At 34.7% G+C, this 20447-nt stretch overlaps 1 protein-coding gene across 1 annotated transcript; it reads left to right on the top strand.

Moving 5' to 3' along the window:
• Positions 1-9304: 9304 nt before the first annotated feature.
• Positions 9305-14258, top strand: LOC129228407 (uncharacterized). Its single transcript, XM_054863086.1, has 3 exons — positions 9305-10244; positions 11274-11356; positions 14241-14258. Exons 1-3 carry the CDS (start codon positions 9305-9307, stop codon positions 14256-14258), a joined length of 1041 nt encoding a protein of 346 aa, XP_054719061.1.
• Positions 14259-20447: the final 6189 nt, after the last annotated feature.

Below are 20447 nucleotides of genomic sequence, written 5' to 3'. Positions count from 1 at the left end.
GAGAGCCTAAAAACGTTTGTTTACTGTTTCCGAAAGTTGGGGCTTTTGAAACATTCATCAATAAATATAGAGGATTTTTTAAAAACAGATTTACGTTGTTAAGGCTTAATGCGGAGCATTATTCTACAAGCAATGCAGTAGTAACCTGAAAATAACAATGTTCGGACCCGTTCGACTTTAAAGAAGATGTATTGCAACTAAATATTCGATAATTGGGAATTAGAGGGTACAACACATTTTTTTTATTTTAAACTTTAATTACAAAAAATCAAATAATGTTTGAAAATTCTAAACAAATTAAATTTGACGTGTTTCAGGATGTTTCTGAAAATAATATTTATACGGTTAAACCATCCCACGCAATATTACCCCATCACGGTGAATGGCCATGAAACTTAAATCTCGTCTGAAAATCATGTTTTAAATTAATGTAAAGCTCTATTTTTTTGCTTCACAATATTTTTTGAATTTTCATTCTACTATAATTAGGAGAGAAGTTACAGTCAGTTGTAAGAACACTCTTTTCTTTCTTTCTTTCTTTCTTTCTTTTTTTTTTTTTGTGCATTTTGAGCTTTTTTAGAGGCCTATATTTCACTCAGTTTTCAAAATAAAAATCTAAAAATTGATAGAATTGCTTATCTTGTCAAATGTGTCCTCCATGCCAAATTTCATTGAAATCGGAAATGGTTAGGTCAAGAAGGTGATTTATCTGACACGGAATTACTCATGACCAACTAGCCGCGCGACGGGGTAAAATTTCGAGGAATGGTTTACTCCTATAAATAGTATTTTCAGAAAAATTCTGAAATACATCAACTTTAGATTATATAGTGTTTTCAAATTTTCAATCATTATTTCAATTTTCATAATTAAAATTTAAAATAAAGGAGCATATTGCATCTTCTAATATCAAAACTATCCAATATTTAGGGGTGAATTTCACCCCGTTAAAGGTATTTGTTGCCGATAGAAAATATACTGGTTCAATATTTTTAAGTGTTATATCGATGTGCAAAGTTTTATTCCAATCGACGATTCACACTGGGGTAGTGTTGCTTATCAGCTATATTTTAGACTTATCGATTTGTTACGAATATTAAAAATTCAATGAATGAAACAGATCGATGTATCTGAAATATTACTAAGAATTTCAAATAAACCATAAAGGCATTGCCTGTGTGCATGTACTCGGAAAATGCTACATCCTTTTATGTGAATGGAAAGCAAAACCTAGTCTTTTCGTGCGATCAAAATATTCTTTTTTTTTTTAAATATTTCATATTTAAAAGAATAAAATGAAAATTGAGGATCACGTATACTTTTTTTTAAAATATATTTTGAACTAATATTACAAAAAGTTTTTAAATCCATTCAAAAATTGGCTTTTTAACACTTTTTGTAGCAAATAAAATATACTTTTAAGTTGACTTGAACTATAATATCTTTCAGAATAAAAATATCAACAGAGTAAATGCTTTCAACTTAATAAATTAAAACAACACTGCTTATCAATTTAAATAATGACAATTATTTTATGCAGAAAAGAGTTTATAAATTTATTAATGAACCTTGGGATCTTCACTTTTAATACTGATTAAATGATTTAAATGTGTTTAAATAAAATTACCAGCTGGTAATACATATTATAACAAGTGTCAATTTTTGTTTTAGTTGTATGAGGGGAAGAAGAAAAAGGAACGTGAATAGTTTTTTTTTAAATAAAACAACGAATCTATTTCATTTGATAAGATAACAGTTTTAGCGATACATGTTGTTTGGAACGAAAATATTTAAGCCACTTAAAATTTTCATTGTTTTAATTACATAAATTTTGTGTTTTAAATCATTTTCAAATAGTTAGTTTTATTTGTCAAGCACTTATACTAAAGTAAAAAATAATTCTCTGTAATGCAAAAATAAACTATTTAAATGGGAATGCTTTTGTAATTGAGTAGTGCTATATATAATATATATATATATATATATATATATATATATATATATATATATATATATATATATATATATACAACGTATATATATATATATATATATATATATATATATATATATATATATATATATACAACGTATATATATATATATATATATATATATATATATATATATATATATATATATATATATATATATATATATATATATATATATATATATATATATATATATATATATATACGTTGGGATAATTAAGATACTTGAGAAAACTCTCCTTTTTGTATTTACTAAAACTTATTAAAGTAGCAAAACATGAGCTAGCATTAATATTAATGATTCAAGTTTAAATTTGTTTTTAATAATAATTTTTATTGTTACAATTATGAAAAGCGCCATATTACTGTTATTTTCCGTTTCATGTTATAACTTGAGTTGTATACAAAAGCTGGAACTCAATCATCAATGTAATATAATTACAATTCTTTTTGTTTTAAAGATGCTAAGCTATTTTATATATTGTGTGTGTGTGGTTTAACTTTAAAGTTTTGGATTTTCCGTTAAAAATAAAAAAGTTGATTGTAAAACAGTCATTCTGGCTTCTTTCTGTTTTGAGTTGAATAAAGTCTGCTTCTGTCATCTGTAACAGGAATATCTTCATTTGAAATTCCTGTTGAAAAAGCGTTAACACTACTGAATTTTAGAAGTCTATGTCTTTGGATTCTTCCATCTGATATGGATGTGGGGTTGAAAGAGGCAGATTGCGCTTTCCAGGTGTGTTGCTAAAATTAACTGCAAAGAAAATTTCTCTCTTTAACCACTCTTGCCAGATATCCCTACTTTAATTTCAATGTTTGACTTTTTGAATGGAACATCCATCTCTTTTGGCTTGTTAGTAGCAATAGGTTGTGTTATGCGGAAAAATTTAGTCGGTCTGAACACTATGAGCATAACCTCAAACAATAAAAAGAAATTTAGCAAGAAGTTACCACCCTTAAGTCAGGACTTGGGCAGAGCTGTATGCAATATACCGACAGCCCGCTTATTCTATTTAGAAACTGCACATTGTTGAGCTGAATTTAACCAGCTCTCAGCTTCAATGAGATGACACTTCACTGTAAAAAAATTCCGAAACGTTACTGGTTATTTCCGTGGAACGTTTCGTGATTTTAGAGGTTTTCACCTATTTCCCCAAAAAATCAAGTATCTTCGCAAAAAAGTTTCCTGAATTCCCGAAAAATGCACGAATGCAGACCTTGCACTTGTGTGAAAAATATTTTTTGCTACCAGTTTAACTATTGACGGAGCGTGTTTATTAAGTGTATCGGCTTTAGATTTTATATGGCCCATCCGGATTGACTAAGCTTCCAATGGGAGCAAATAAGTCACTGGATAGCTACAGCTTTGCGAGGCAGGAATTGCAGGCAAGGAATATGCTTGGTTCTTGCTTGCAATTTTCACGTAGCTTGGCCGGGGTTGCGCGACTATTTTTGGAGCCTTCTTGGTAAATCAGGTAGGTTCTAATCAATTAAGTTAAACCTATTTAATTTTTCTAGAAGGTTCACGACTGGTTATAATAGGGGAGATTTCTTAATATTTCAGAAAGGTTGCTGACTTTTGTCAGAAAACGTTCCTGGTTTTTGTAAGACATGTTACTGACTGAAATTGGGCACATCAGCTGCCTATTATTTTCCAGGAAAGTTTCTGAATCGTTTTTACAGTGTTGTATCGAGTTCGGTTATTGGCTACTCCAGAATAATGGGTCCATAACAAGGACGAAACTGTTTTCTCTGGATGGCATAACCGGGCTGTTGGTATATTGCATGTTTTAACAGAATGTCAATTAGTATGTGAAAAACTATACAAAAAGGTTTCCGCCTCAGAATCAGATGTTCCTCTAAACAGAGAAAAAAAGAATGTTCGGTACGAAGGATTTACGAACGACATATGACCGATATTTACTCCGAATTACACAAAATCCTAACTAATTGTCCAAACACATTTGCTCGGCACCAGACGTTCCAGTGTTCAATTTCTAGAGGAGTGAGCTGGTATGTCTATCAGAAGGTTAATCCATCCTTTTCGTTCAGTACGCACTGGTTTGTATGCGCTGTTTATGAAAGGACTGCGCACTAATTTATCCACTTTTCTCCGCATCACCCCACCACTTAGCAATGCGCCTTTGGTTACTGATTGGTCCAATGGTAAAGATACCAGTCCATGGCTACTGGTGTTTCAGGCTGTTTTCAGAAACGAGAACGTGCACTGTAAAAACGATTCAGAAACGTTACTGGAAAGTAATAGGCAGCTGATGTGCCTAATTTCTTCTAGTAACATATCTTGGAAAAACTAGGAACGTTTACCGCTTAAATTCAGTAACCTTTCTGAAATTAACCTTGAAACTTTCTGAGGCAGTGCGAAATCTTCCCTATTAAAGCGAGTCATGTCTCTAGAACCTTCTAGAAAAATTAGGTAATTTTAGCGTAATTGATTACAACCTTCCTGATTTACCAAGAAGGCTCTATAAAAATCAGAATGACCACAGTTATGCAAGGAGAAACCAAGCCTATCTCTTGCCTGTAATTACTGCCTTAGCAAAGCTGTGTCTATCCATTGACTTTTTCACTCTCATTGGGAGCTTAGTCAATCTGGACAAGCCGTAAAGAAATTTAGGCCGATACACTTAATAAACACGCTCATTCAATCCTTAAACTGGTTGCTAAAAATATTTTCCACGACAGTTAAAAGTCTGCACGTGTGCAACTTGTAGCGATTTAGGAAACTCTTTTGTGAAGATATTTGTTTTTACGGGGAAATAGGTGAAAACGTGTGAAAACCCGAGACGTTCCACGGAAATAACCAGTAACGTTTCGGATTTTTTTTTTACAGTGTGGGAGTGAGGTTATTGCAGAATCAGATCCTAATCGATTTTTTTGGTATGAAATATCTTGCCTTAAACATGTAAAATATGAAAATTTAGTTCATCCATCCATGGAATTCCAAAATCCAGGAAGACAGCTTTTCCACATACTGCACTGAACTTCGAAAATCGGAAAATTAACTTCATCTAGAAACGGTATTGCTGTTTTAGACTACGTAATGTTATGGCGTTTCAAACGCCATAACATATTATATGATTTTTTGTTGGGATGATTTCCAAAACTTTGGAGCAAGATGCATTTTAGAAATTTTAAAGCAAGTGAATGTGATTTACCCCTGTTTTTTTTTCCCGCTTCATAAAAACAATTGCTGTTTACTTTTTCTTTTGCAGAGAAAAAAAAATGTCTCGCAATATGACTAAGCGAATTTATGATAAAACTTTACTGCCATTTCTAACTTAATATTTTTTAAATGCTGAAGAAAATAAATATTGGAATCGGTTCAAATTACATGATTTTACACCTTAAATAGCAATTCATATTTGACCCTATCACCAACTAACTCAGCTAACGGTTTTTCTAAGCCTACAAAAAAATATAGAAGCATTTTGCATTGTAGCTGTGGCAACTTAAGCCACAGGAAAAGGGATAATCCCTACGCAGGGGATTTGAAGGGCATCTTCCCTATCCGAAGGGGAATTCCAATCAGATGAAACGGACACTGCGTGTAGTTAAGACGCGTATGTGTTGGCTCGGATCAAATAAGGATCCGAGTGGAATTATGGAAACTAAACCCAACATTTGTAAATAGTTGTATATATGTGTTAGTAGTATTGTTTGTAGTAGTGTTGTGATTGTGAATAAAATGGAAAAAATGAAATTGGTTGAAGTTATTGGACTTGTAAGAAAACACGCAACAAGTCGTAACATAAGTGTTGCGACAAAATTATGGTGACCCGGACGTGATTATATAAGTAATTTTGGACATAAAAGGACAAAACTTAGAATTGGATTCCCACAAATTCGAGTTGGATACACGAATACGCTGAGATTGAGGTAGGCCCATTTTTTCCCAATTTAAATTGCTAATATTGTTTAAATTTATCATGGATCTTGCTAGATTAAAAGAGCTCCGTAAAGGGCTAAGAATTTCCTTAACAAAACATTTGTCAAAAATAGAGACCACATTAGAATTAGAAATCACTTCGGATGATTATTCGAAGGAAGATAAGATTGATGAGCTTTTGAGCCTAAAATCTCAGCTCTTAGAAAAATTAAAAGCTGTAATTACTCGTGATGAAGAAATACAATCAAAAATTGAAATTGAGGATATGCTAGCAGATATAGAGACGAGTGAAGAATATAAAGATAAAGTAAACGAAATGAAATCTAAAATTGAAAGGCACTTGGACATTTTATGTGATAGACCACGAGCGGGAGTGGGAATTCAGATGAATAGGAGGATTGAACAGGTAACTGTTGATGCGGGGGAAAATGTTCAAACGGCGGCTGCGGCACTTAATAATGTGTCGTTCAGAAGTGAAACCAGAAACGTAGTTAAACTTCCGAAATTAAATATCCGAACATTTTATGGAGATTGTAGTTATTTCCTAGATTTTTGGAATTCTTTTGAAGTCGCGGTTCATAATAACGACGCATTGTCAAAGGTGGAAAAATTTACGTATCTTAAATCGTATTTGGGAGGTGTTGCGCGTAGTGCGGTATCAGGCTTTTCTCTGACAGATCAAAACTACGATGAATCAATAAACTTGTTAAAGGAACGGTTTGGGCGCTCAGACATAATAATGTCATCTCATATGCATAAGCTTTTGCTTGTAGATTCAGTTAAATCATGTGCTAATGTAATAGGGTTGCGAAAAATGTATGACGCAATAGAAGTGCAAATAAGATCACTAAAATCGTTAGGCGTTGCTACAGGAACGTACGGGAATTTATTATGTCCAGTAATTCTGCAGAAATTGCCAGAAGAATTAAATTTAAGTTACAATAGGACTCGCAAAACAAACGAATTATTTGACATTACGGATTTAGTGGAATTTATAAGAATGGAAGTAGAATGTAGGGAAACTGCGCTAATATTAGCTAATCCAAAAAATGCCAATATGAAGGAATATCCATCACAGAACAAAATTAACGACACAGGCTCTCCGAATAAGACATTTTATTCGAATTCGAAACGAAATGAATATTCTACCCATAAATCTACTGCTGAAGTTTTAGCTACTCATGTTAATGATAATCAGCCTTGGCCTCGGAAATTCGAACATGATACCAGGGGTAGTTTCAATCAGAGACGGAACTTTAATTCATCATCGTTTAATCGGTACTTGTGTAGTCAGAAATGTATATTCTGCCTTCAAAATCATATGAATCATGATTGCGCATTAGGTGTTAGTGAGAAGAAAAAGGCATTAATGACTAAGGGTCTATGTTTTATCTGTTTTCAAAATCACTTGAGAAGATTCTGCGATCGTAAATTTCTGAAGTGTAAGCACTGTAATTCCTTTTACCATAACTCTCTCATCTGCGAGAAGCAGAATGGAATAATAGATAAATCACCCCAGTCAACGGGAGAAGTACCGCCGCATCAAGAGGGACAGGGGGAAAACCACATTGCCTCAATGGTATCATTCTCGCCTAGTAAAAACGAAATAAAAAAGACTAGCAATTCGATCTTGTTGCAGACCTTTTCGGCTATGGTTAAAACAGAACCAGGAACTAATAGTCATTTATTACGATGTATGGCGGACTCGGGTGCTAATATGTCCTTCATCTTGAGTGAAGTTACGAGGGCATTGGGTTTAAAGGCGGTAAATAAAGAATCGTTAAGCATTCACACATTTGGAAATGAAAACTCGAAAACGCGCAGTTATGATATTGTGGAAGTAACTTTGAGAAACGCGAAGGATAATAATCGGAAAATAAAAATCAGAGCAGTAGTGATTGATTGCATTACATTAGCACATATTAAAATTCCTTCTCAATGGGCAAAGAACACCGCTTTGACAAAAGGCATTGAGTTAGCGGATATTAGTAGTTATCCAAATGACAAAATTCATGTTTTGATCGCTTCGGATTACATCGCTGAAATTTTGGGGGAAAGGAACATAAGAATTAGTAGGAGGTTGATTGCGGTTGATAGCATTTTTGGATTTTTGCTTCAGGGAAAAGATGAGGAATCAAATCGTCAGATACCAATGGTGAATCATTTATTCGCGAAAAATGATGAGTTGGATAGTGATAGAATTGAAAAATTATGGTCAATGGAAGCAATTGGGATAAATATGGAAAAGGAGGCAAGTCTGTCGGATAAAGACGTTTTAGAATCATTTGAGCGAAACACGACTTATACAAACAAAAGATATGAAACTCGGCTGTTATGGAAAGGGAACTGTACACAATTAAGCAGTAATTTTGAAATTGCTAAACGTCGTTTCTTTAGTTTAGGAAACACATTAAGAAAAAATAAGGAACTGTGTTCCAGGTACAATGAAATTATTGAAGAACACATAAGGGACGGTATCGTTGAACGCGTAGAAAAGAACTTAGATCAAAGTACAAGCACAGGATATTTTCTTCCGCATCACGCAGTAGTACGCGGACAGAAGGATACTTCGAAGGTTAGGATAGTATTTGACGCTTCGTCTAAACGCAAGGGAGAATTATCGTTGAATGATTGTCTAGAAAGCGGGCCGGATTTAAATCCCGATTTGCTTAGTATTATATTAAGATTTAGATTACACAAGATAGCATTTTGTGCGGACATTCAGCGCGCGTTTTTAGAGATAGGAATAGCTGAGGAAGATAGGGAGTTCTTAAAGTTTTTATGGGTAAAGAAAAATGGTCCTATCCTCGATCTCAGCCCTAGTAATATTGAGTTTCTGAAGTATGCAAGAGTAACCTTTGGCGTAAAGTGCAGTTCATTTTTGTTGGCAGGAATTTTGCGGCTGCACTTGCGTAAATATGAAGAAGAGTACCCACGCGCGTGTGAGATGCTCCGCAATCTTTACGTAGACGAGCTCATCAACGGATCTTCAGACCCAGAGGATGCTTTGAAATTAAGTAAAGATATGATATTTATGCTAAGCCAAGCTAGCATGAACTTACGAAGATGGGTTTCCAATTCGTCAATTCTCAATGAAGCGTGGAAAAACGACCACATAGACTTTCGAAATACTTCCGAAGAACGAGGAGTACCTCTTAAAATTCTGGGTCTAATATGGGACAACATAGAAGATAATTTGAAATTAGACATTCATCAATTTGAGAAATTTAAAGACACTAAACGGATAACAAAACGAGTCATTTTAGCAGCATGTGGTATGCTTTTTGATCCTATAGGCATGTTGAATCCGTTTACAGTACGAATAAAGCTGTTATTGCAAGCGATATGGGAAAGTGGTATATCATGGGATGAAAGCGTTCCTTTTGAAATAAAGTGTACGTTTATGGAATGGCTAAGTGAAATAGACGAAATAGAAAACATAAAAATTCCCAGGTTATATTTCACTGATTTTGAGTGGGGAGCATCAGAAGTTCATATATTTTCAGACGCAAGTCCAAAGTGCTATGGATGCGTGGCTTACTTTCGAATGAAACACGGGGATGGATATTTAACAAAATTTATGATAGCGAAATCTCGAGTAGCCCCATTAAAAGGGTTGACTCTCCCACGATTGGAATTAATGGGTGCATTAATTTCTTCAAGGTTGGGATCTTACTTGCAAGATACGTTCCGCAAGCTAGAGAAACAGAAAATTTTCTATTGGACTGATTCGCAGATATGTCTCCATTGGATCAAGGGAAATGCTGATGAGTGGAAGCAGTTTGTTAGAAACCGTGTAAAGGAGATTCAAACGAAAACAAATCCATCGAATTGGTTTTTTTGCAACGGAAAAGATAATCCATCTGACAAACTTACGAGAGGAATCAGAGTTCAAGCCTTAGTCAATGATAAAGTGTGGTTCTATGGACCGGCTTGGCTCAATGAGCTAGACATGTCATGTAACATGGAAAGTGCTAATGTTGACATTGATGTTCATTGTGCTGAAGAGAGGAAGCGAAGCGTTGTAACCTTACAAACGAACATTGAATCCTCTCAACCTTTGCTGAATCTGGAAAATTACAGTGACTTAAATAAAGTATTAAGAATAACAAGTTACGTCATGAGATTCATCAAAAACTGTAGAGCTACTAACGAAATGAAAACGGGAAGTATTACGGCCAACGAAATGACGGACGCAGAAAGGTATTGGATTCGAACTGTTCAGCAAAGTGAATTTGAGAAAGAATATTCTCAGCTAAAGAATAAAGAACCGATTAGTCCTAGTTCTAAGCTATATAGTTTTAATCCGATTTTGACGTCAGATGATTTAATCGCTGTCAGAGGTAGGCTTCAGAACTCGGACATTGATTTTCAGTCAAGACATCCCATAATTATTCCCAACAAAACCAAATTTACGGAACTTTTGATATTTAATGAGCACAAAAACTTGTTTCACTCTGGTGTTTCAGATACGCTCACACAGATAAGAGAGCGATTCTGGATTTTACGTGGAAGGCAAGCTGTGAAATCAACCTTGAATAAATGCATGAAGTGTAAACGGTTTAAAGTCAAGCCAGGTAACCAGGTAACAGCTCCATTGCCACTTAATCGAACAATTGCCTCAAATGCCTTCGAAATCGTGGGAATAGATTTCGCGGGACCACTGTATACAAAGGACCATGATAAAAATTACATTGCCTTATTCACGTGCGCTGTTACGCGAGCAATACACCTAGAAGTAGTGTCTAGCTTAAGCACGGAACATTTTCTACTCGCATTCAGACGGTTCATATCCCGAAGAGGTGTATGTAGAATTGTGAACTCGGACAATGCACTAACTTTCAAGAGTGCAGAAATAGAACTGAAAAAACTGTATTCGAACATTACTGATCCTATGGTGCAAAATTATTTTGGAAAAAAGGGAATCGCATGGCAATATATAGTTGAACGGGCTGCATGGTGGGGAGGATACTGGGAGAGAATGGTTCGTATCACTAAGATCACGTTGAGAAAAATTTTGGGAAGAGCGTTGGTTTCATTCGAGGAATTGCAAACTATTTTAGCAGAAATCGAATCTATAATTAATTCGAGACCATTAACATATGTTTATAACGAACCTCATGAACCATTCCCTCTCACTCCTGCTAACTTCTTAACTGGAAGAAGATTGACTGCATTGCCAGATTGGTCCGGCAATGCAAAATTTGAATTAGTTAAAGGTAAAAAAGAGCTAATCAAAAGATTTCTATATAAAGAAAAAATACTAAATAACTTTTGGAAAAGATTTCAAAGGGAATATCTTCTTCAGTTAAGGGGTGCAAATGTTTGTAAACCAATAAATGTTAAAACTGAATTTAATATTGATGATGTAGTGTTAATAGGGGAAGAGAAAACACCCAGGCAGTTATGGAAGCTTGGAAGAGTCATTGAAGTTCACAAGGTGCGTGACAAGAAGGTAAGATCAGTGACTTTAAAAACATCTTCTGGGATAATCAGACGCCCAATTCAACTGTTGTATAATTTGGAAATCGAAGCCAATGAATGAATACATTGTGAGTAAATGGTTGTGTGGTTGTGTTAAATTTAATATTGTTGTTGTTTAGTAAATGATAGTTTAATGTTAAATAGTTAGTGTTGTATTTTCAAAATGGTAATAGATATTAAGTGATTTAATTTGTGAAATTTATGTTCAAGGTTTTGAAATTTTAAATACGTCATGTATTGTTTAATGGCTGGATTCCTCATTTCGGGGCGGGAGGATGTGGCAACTTAAGCCACAGGAAAAGGGATAATCCCTACGCAGGGGATTTGAAGGGCATCTTCCCTATCCGAAGGGGAATTCCAATCAGATGAAACGGACACTGCGTGTAGTTAAGACGCGTATGTGTTGGCTCGGATCAAATAAGGATCCGAGTGGAATTATGGAAACTAAACCCAACATTTGTAAATAGTTGTATATATGTGTTAGTAGTATTGTTTGTAGTAGTGTTGTGATTGTGAATAAAATGGAAAAAATGAAATTGGTTGAAGTTATTGGACTTGTAAGAAAACACGCAACAAGTCGTAACATAAGTGTTGCGACAGTAGCCTTTCTGTCTTGGAGATTGGAGGAAAAAAAAGGAATCTCTCCCATTTTTGAGGGGAGAAGTTTAAAAAAAAAAAGAACAATATTTCTCATCGACCATTTTTCATTTTTGATTCAATTTCTCCCGATTGAATACTGAAACAATTGGAAGCAACCAAGAGAAATAATCTGCAGTGTTTTGTATGAGTTCTTCAAGGAAACAAACGTTTTCTGCTCTATTGGGATTGGTGGCGCAAGTGCTCCAACGAACTTATCTACGCCCAGTCAATATATATAATGTATACATATATATATGTATATGCATATATATGTAGGTATGTATTTCACTCATATCTGCTTACTATTCACTCTCACTCAGAGTTCTAGCTATAAAAGAGTTTCAGAGCTTTTTGTTAAAATTAGTTCTACATTACGCAAATTCATTTTGTCTCTTTTATGTTCTGTTTATAAGTTGAAAAATGAAAAAGTCTACAAGAATATCATATAACGTAAAAAGTTATCTTTTGGGAATTCTTGGGAACGTATTTTTTATGCATAATTATCTTATTTTTTCGGCCATCCCGAACATACGCAGACTATCTATGAAGTTTAACAATGTATTGGTGCGGCCCTATCTCCAAAATTGTTAATATCTTGATAATTTAAATAAGCATACATGCGCACACTCAGTCTGTACGTAGGAAAAGTTAAACAATTGCCTTACCATCTATTAAACTGTTTGTAGTTATTCTAGGCCATACAGTTTAAATTCTATAAAAGTTACAAATTATTCTGTTGACATTATTCATTGGTACTTTAATGAACGTTCGCTATGATCTACCTTCTGAAATAAATAAAGGTGAAAACTAGAAATTGAAGAAAAAATCTTTCTGAAGTTACAACATTATCAGCACTTTGTTAATTCGACAATTGTTAGGAGTCAACTTAGGCTGAATCGTTTTTAGTACTAAACGATGGGTGTTCTTCCAGAAGAACCGCAGATGAATTCGTTTCAGTCGAAAAAGCGTCGAGCGAAGCCACCAGTAATCTCTCACCAACGAATATAGGTAGAAAAAAAATCCGAATTACGGAATTTCAAAAAAACGGCCCCAGGGAAGGAACGGATTTAAGGGATCTTCGGAGGGACTTCGCTCGGAATCGATCGGATTTTTATTTATTCTTCTGCTATTTCGGTTCGACGACTGGTGAATATTTTGAACCTTCCGTTCGTCAGGATTCTGAAGCCCTGTACGTTTTACGCCTAATCCTCCAGCCGGAGGATTAGACAGCTACTCCTTGCTACCGACAAAAATCCCGAGAAAAGTTGTGTCATTTCTTTTTAGGGTTATCAACTGCTTAACTTCCGAACGAAAAATCTGAATGCAATACCTTGGGATTAGTGGAAATAAAGTATTGGTTTTGTCCCCGAGGCACGAACGCAATTCGCATAGGAAATCTAACGAGACTCCTGACTTGAGTGTGTATTAAAATTCTATCTTGAAAAGTCTTCAAAAGAGAATAGTGAAATCAAATGTTACTAAACTTAGTAGATGACGGTAGTTAATTTTTGTCCAAAAAACAAAAAAACAAAAAAGAGTTCAAGAATTGTCGCTTGCAAAAAAGGCACTGAATGCAATATTTTTAATGGGTCTGGCTGCTCTAAGTTGATGTTTTTTGTCAAAATCGTTTTCTCTTATTTAATTTTTATACGAATAGAATTTCGGGACTCCAAAAAGTTTCATTTTTGTTTCTACGATAACTAAAAACGAAGTTACAGCTTATTAAACACTGTAAAAAAATTCCGAAACGTTACTGGTTATTTCCGTGGAACGTCTCGGGATTTCACACGTTTTCACCTATTTCCCCGTAAAAACAAGTATCATCACAAAAAACTTTCCTGAATCGCTACAAGTTGCACGCGCGCAGACTTTTCACTGTTGTCGAAAATACTTTTAGCAACCAGTTTAAAGATTGAATGAGCGTGTTTATTAAGTGTATCGACCTAAGGATGCTTACGGCCTGTCCGGATTGACTAAGCTCCCAATGAGAGCGAAAATGTCAATGGATCGCTTCGGCTTTGCAAGGCAGGAATTGCAGGTAACAATGAGAGCGAAAATGTCAATGGATCGCTTCGGCTTTGCAAGGCAGGAATTGCAGGTAAGAGATATGCTTGGTTCCTTCTTACATAGCCGTGGTTGCTCTGATTTTCATGGAGCCTTCGTGGTAAATTAGGAAGGTTCTAATCAATTACACTAAACCAACTTAATTCTTCTAGAGGGTTCCGGAGACATGACTGGCTTTAACAGGGCAGATTTCGCACGTCTTTAAAAAGTTTCAAGGTTAATTTCAGAAAGGTTACTAACTTTTAGCGGAAAGCGTTTCTGGTTTTTCCAAGATATGTTACTGGAAGAAATTGGGCATATCAGCTGCCCATTATTTTCCAGGAACGTTTCTGAATCGTTCTTACAGTGAAAATACTGGAAGTGATACCGTAAGAACAGTAACGTGAATTTAAAGAACGCAAAGACCAGGAGGAAAAAAAGCTAAAAATAAAGTAAATATATTCACAAGTACTATCAAATAATTTATAAATCTATAAGCTATTAACAAAGATAATTTTAACCAGTAGATATGTCTATAACATTAATATTAATATAAGAGATTGCTTTAAATCTCTACTTTTTTCCATACGTTTATTTACGACAGGTCTCATATTTTAAAAAGTTTTATACCCTGACTTTTGCAAATAATGGTTTTCTCTTTGCTAGCTAAAATACAAACCCTTTCCTAAATGCATCTTTTGCTAAACATATTTTTGAAAACGATAGCGAATTGTTTTACTTTCACATTACTCCGTGGCTCAACAACTGCTTCCGTCTAGTTAATTCATCCAAGGTCTGTTATACTTGCAGTTGCGAGAATTTTGCTGAATTTGAACCTTTTCACACACATTCCATGACAATGCTTCGCCGAATTTAATGTAGCCCTAAGCAATATATTTTTTCCTTCTTCTGAAAAGACCCTTTTAATTGAGTTCCCAATAACTACCAGATGTCACCAGGGGGAAGAGTTCGAAATCAAGTTTTCCTGTTAACACTAGGCTTCGATAACTGGATTTCTCTTTGAAGTGAACTGTGTATTCCTCTTTACTCCTCTACCCAGACTCCCGCTCTTTCTTTCTCGAAAAAGGATGTTACTTTGACTTTCATTTTGAAATTTTATATTCGAACGGGATTTTTTTCTGGCGAAGAAATGTTTGGATTTTTATTTGGTGCTCTTGATATTTTTGTTTAAAGAAAGTATTGATTCCGGGAAAAGATTGACATTAGTGATTGGCAAAAAAGTGTAGTCTTGTATTATGACCAGTATGGATAGAAAGAAATTTAAAAATTAATGATAAAACAAACACTTTAAAATTAACGATACAATAAATACAAAGGTAAAATTATGTCCTTTAGAAATATGCTAAGTAAATACTATCTTCGAAGAAATTGATAATTCAGAAGAATTGCTGAAATTAAAGACGTAGAATTAAACAAAAATGCGGATTGTTTAAAATTCTTTCATTTACACTGTAAAAAAGATTCAGAAACATTCTTAAAAAATAATAGGCAGCTGATGTGCCCAATTTCTGCCAGTAACATGTCTCGCAAAAACCAGGAAAGTTTTCTGCCAAAATTTAGTTACCTTCCTGAAATTATCCTGAAAAATCCAGAAATCTTCCCGTTTAAAGCCAGCCGTGTCTCTGGAACTTAAAAATAATTTTAGGTAGGTATGATATAACAGCTTGGAACATTCCCAATTTATCAAGGAAGTTCCAAAAGCAATATCGCAAACATGGCCAAAGCTAAGCCAGAACTGCAAGTAAGTATCAAGCATTTCACTTGATTGTAATTCTTTCAAAGCTGCGTAGCCCACAGACTTATTCGCTCCCTTTGACAGCTTAATCAGTCTGGACGAGCCTAGTCAAACTGAAGCCGATGCACTTTATAAATACTCTCAGTTAATCTTTAAACTGGGAGCTAAAAATATTTTTCACAACAGAGTAAAGTCTTTATCCGGTTAACTTGTAGCAATTCAAGAGACTTTTTGACAATGATACTTGATTTTTCCAGGAAGTAAATAAAAACCATTGAAATCCCGAAACGTTATACGGAAATACACAGTGACGTTTCGGAATTTTTTTACAGTGTAATAAAGAAAGGGTGCAGTAGAACCTGCTTAACGAATTGGCCAATTTACAACAAAAAATTACTCTAATAAGCGGCATATTCTCTTATCTGGGATCAAAATGACAAAATACAACGGTTTGGTAAATTGAAAACTTATTATATTGTGTGGGAAATTCTTTTAACCGATATCCAATGAGCGGGCTCGACTGTATTTAGAAAAGCTGTTTCAGATTTACACGTTATTCACCTTTCTAAAACTTCGATTCTTATCTTATAAACTTTTTGTCTCAGCGTTAATACACTTGATGCATGCAGTTTTCATACTTATGAGATGTATCTTGTAAACTTTTTAATGCAGCGTTAATACACTTGATGTTTGCTGCTTTCATATTTATGAATTGTATCTTAGAAGCTTTTTAACGCATCGTTAATACACTTGAAACATGCAACTTTTATACTTATGAGATGTATCTTAGAAACTTTTTAGCGCAGCGTTAATACGCTTGAAGCGTGCAGCTTAGATAGATTTGAGATTTATCTTAGAAACATTTTAGCGCAGCATTAATACGCTTGACGCGTGCAGCTTATATTGATTTAAGATGTATCTGATAAACTTTTTAACGCAGCGTTAATACACTTGACGCATGCAGCTTTCATAGTTATGAGATGTATATATTTTTAAAAATACTATAGTCAATTTCGCACCAGACACTCTATATCACATCAGGAATTTGTCTTTGGTGGGACGGATTTACAATTGGAAAAAATTATTTATTCGGCTTTGTGCGCTAGTCTGGAAATCCTAATAGGGTTTTTCCTTCAGCCAAAAGTAGTACTTTTTGTCACTGAACTTTATAGAATAGGCAAAAAAAAAAATAAATAAATAAAAAAAAAATAAATAAATAATAATAATAATAATAACATGGACCCAGAAAATACTTTCATTTTTCCAACAGTTATTTTTTAATTTATTTTTGCAAAATGTCCGATTTTTGAAACAAGGCGTGGTCTTAATGACGTCACAAATGATGCACTTTGCCGCATCTTTCTACCGCGATTCCACGTTATGATAATCAAGAAGCGAATTAAAATTGCGTTCTAAGCTTTCTACCAACCATATCGTTGCCAATACACGTGAGTAAAGATGCGAATTAAATATTTTGTTCTGTGAATGGCAACACAGAATGGCATTTCATCATTTGTGATGTCATCGGACAGAAGCATAAACATTAAAAGCGCGCCGATTTAAGTAATTTTTTTAAAAATATTAAACTTAAATAAATTATTTAAAAAATGGTCAGATCCTATGTTTTTAAGCATGTTGTTTCAGAAAAAAATACTTTTAAAATTTTGGAAAGTACCCCATTGTTTGTCTTTTGCCAAATCGGCATTAACCTCAAATGCAGAAAACTTCTAACTTGTATGCCACAGTCTGCAGCGAGAAACTGCTGACTGCTCTCTCTTTTTAAATTCTCTGGATTGGTGTGCGGCCATGGGGAACGCTGGGGCTTTTGCACGCACTGTACATTTAATGAAAACTTGTTTAATGTTCAATAAATGTTTGAATTTATAGATATGTGTATTATATTCTAAGAAAACCAAATACAAGTTTTAATTTTTCTTATGTTCAAAGTGTGATCTAAAAATGACGAAACGTTTCAGCGATAGAGTAAAACTAGCTTGTTAATACTTTTTAAAGCTAATATTATTCAAAATCGGATCCATTTGACTCAATATAATGCAACGTTTGGAACGATCAACCAATTTATCCACAAAGTTTTTAATTCTGTTTTTAAAATGTTCTTTAGCGCCTGCATTACGGCTACTTGAATGGCTGGAACATCGTGGTAAAATTCTTATAATCCATTTGTGTCAGTCTTCTATTTCAGAAGCAGAAAATAGTCACGAAGCAGAAAATAATCAGGCGGATACGGAAGGTGATCAAGAACAAAAATAAATTTTCTGCTCACGAATATAAAAACTACAATGAAAAAGAGCTTTCTATCATGATGTTCAGCACTCACGCGCAGCTCGTCACAGGTGCTGAAGAGCATTCCTGAAACCAAATTAAAAGTCTATCAATAAATAATTCATAGCGTGTTTCAAACGTTGTATTGAGTTAAAAGGATCATATTTTGCATAAATTTTAGCTTTAAAACGTAAAATCAGGGGCGTGCACGGAAGTGGGGGGGGGGGGGGGGGGATTGACACTCGTTGGCCCCGGGCGTGGGCCTGAAGGGTGTCCTAGATCTTTAAAATGAACGGTAAAATATATGTAGGAACGTAAGGGTAAATAAGGAGGAGAGGGTCCCGTAAAAGTCATTTATGACCAGCCCCAAAATGCCTGTGCACATTCCTGCATAAAACAATTCTAATTTTATTCTGTCATTTAAAACTTCTGCTCATACTGTATCTTGGTGGTTGGTGGCATGTTTAGACATATTCTCGTTTTTGTATTTTAATTTTGAAAACTTGTATCCTTTTTTTTTTTTTTTGTCCCAATACAAAATACTTATCACGAGTAAATTCCCATTTTGTGCATAAAAATGGAGCGGATGGAATCCTCCCGTGTTTTGAAGTTCTTCGATTTTTTCCTGGAAGAAAATTGACTCCGCACTCCCGAAAAAAAAGTCTTTTAATAAAGTTATCCTTTCTTCGTGATCGGGAAAACAGCCACCAAGAAAATTAAATAAAAGTCACGTCTGCAATATTCTTCGTCAAAAGTCTGTTTCCTCTACGAAAGCCAAATGGAATGCTACTTTTCAATCTTTCGGAACTTTTTTTTTTGCCGATTGTCTTTTGGAGACTCTGCATGGTACGAAACTTATTTTCGTTCATTTTTCTACAAACCGTATACGGTCATCCGTTTTCGAATGTATTTCCTCCGTTCCATCCCTCATCTTTCATTTTGACAGAACGAGATAAAACTGTCGTTTAGATAAATCGATGTCTGCGAATGCGGGTTTAAAGAGTACGGCTATTTCTTAAAGTGGAATATGCGTACCTCTAGGGAATATACAAAAGAGTCTAATGGTAAAAATGCAAGGGTGCTGACCACTAGTCACAAGGAAGACCATACTGCTATCGTTTACTTGGCTTCTGGGAGCTAAAACCTTTTCCACACTGAAAAATGGTTCCTGGTCGCCCTTCCTGTCTAGTGGTCAAAGAAATCTGATTGCGATAGGAAGGTCCCGGGTTCTAATCCCGGCTCGAGCATGGGTGTACTTTCTGTCTTTTTTCCTTTCTTTGTGCGAATGTTTTGTTGTGCTGTTAATGATTGCCTACCTTATAAACGGCTCCTTATGTCATGTGTGTACTGATGAAGTAGGACTTCTCACCATATGGGGGCCCGCTACGCGGACCCCCCCGGACGGTGGAACTTAAGGCTTACAGTTAAGTGGTGGGCTGTGTGTAGAGATAAAAGATACATTTGGAAAAGTGAAGCAGCGCACCCCAGATTGTCAGCCTAGCTGGTAGACGACAACAACAAAATGGTTCCTTATAAGTCTGAATTGGTTATTTTTCAAAGTGGAGCGTGCGTGCCTTTAGGGAATATATAAAAGAGCGTAATGGTAAAAATGTAATGGTGCTGAGCATTTATTATATAATGAAGACTTAATTGTCACCGCTACTTGACGCCTGAAAGTTCAAGCCTTTTTCACATTGAAAAATGTCTGCTTGTGAGTCTCAAACACGTTTGTGAAGTTTATTTTTTCTAAGTTAATCTACGTATTAGCTCTTCGACATTTTCGAACCCAATGTATTCCCAAGATCTTGCATCCATTCTTTCACGAGGCATCACTATCGGCGGATGTCATTTCCACGAGAATTTTGATGCCCACTTACCCGTCAGATGGAGATACCCGGGTTCTGCTCGATTTGAAACAACACTGGGAATTTAAGTTTTTCAAGAATATTCAAAGTCTAATGAATATTATAGAGATCTTTATCATGCCAAATAAATATACAAAAAAAATCTGAATAAAAGTAAAGAAAGGATGCGTTATTAATAACACAACAGTGCACCCAAAAATTATTACATAATCTTACGTGAGTAGAGGTATGTAAAAGAATAACACCCAGGGAAAAAACTTTTATAATAATTTTAAAGATAACTCATAACAATTTTGAAGGATGGTAGAAGGAGAAAAACTTGTAATACACTGTCAGGAACTTTTGTTTATTTGCTGATTTACTTTATTTCATTTATCTATTTATTTGTTTACTTAATTTGAAAAAAAATATCCCCCTACGAAGAAAAGTAAAAGTAGTAAAATGAGAAAGAATTAAAGAAACAAGAGAAATAAAAA

This window comes from Uloborus diversus, chromosome 8 (genome assembly GCF_026930045.1).
Source record: "Uloborus diversus isolate 005 chromosome 8, Udiv.v.3.1, whole genome shotgun sequence".
In the NCBI taxonomy this organism is placed as follows: domain Eukaryota; kingdom Metazoa; phylum Arthropoda; class Arachnida; order Araneae; family Uloboridae; genus Uloborus; species Uloborus diversus.
The sequence above is the reverse complement of the archived record's forward strand: the minus strand, read 5'-3'. Positions and strand labels throughout refer to the sequence as shown.

Bases quoted from the DNA above. Each gene is read 5' to 3' on its own strand.
- LOC129228407 (XM_054863086.1), top strand. From the start codon at position 9,305: ATGGAATGGCTAAGTGAAATAGACGAAATAGAAAACATAAAAATTCCC. The intron at 10,245-11,273 runs GTAGGCTTCAGA...TTGATGATGTAG, and splicing joins TGATTTAATCGCTGTCAGAG to TGTTAATAGGGGAAGAGAAA.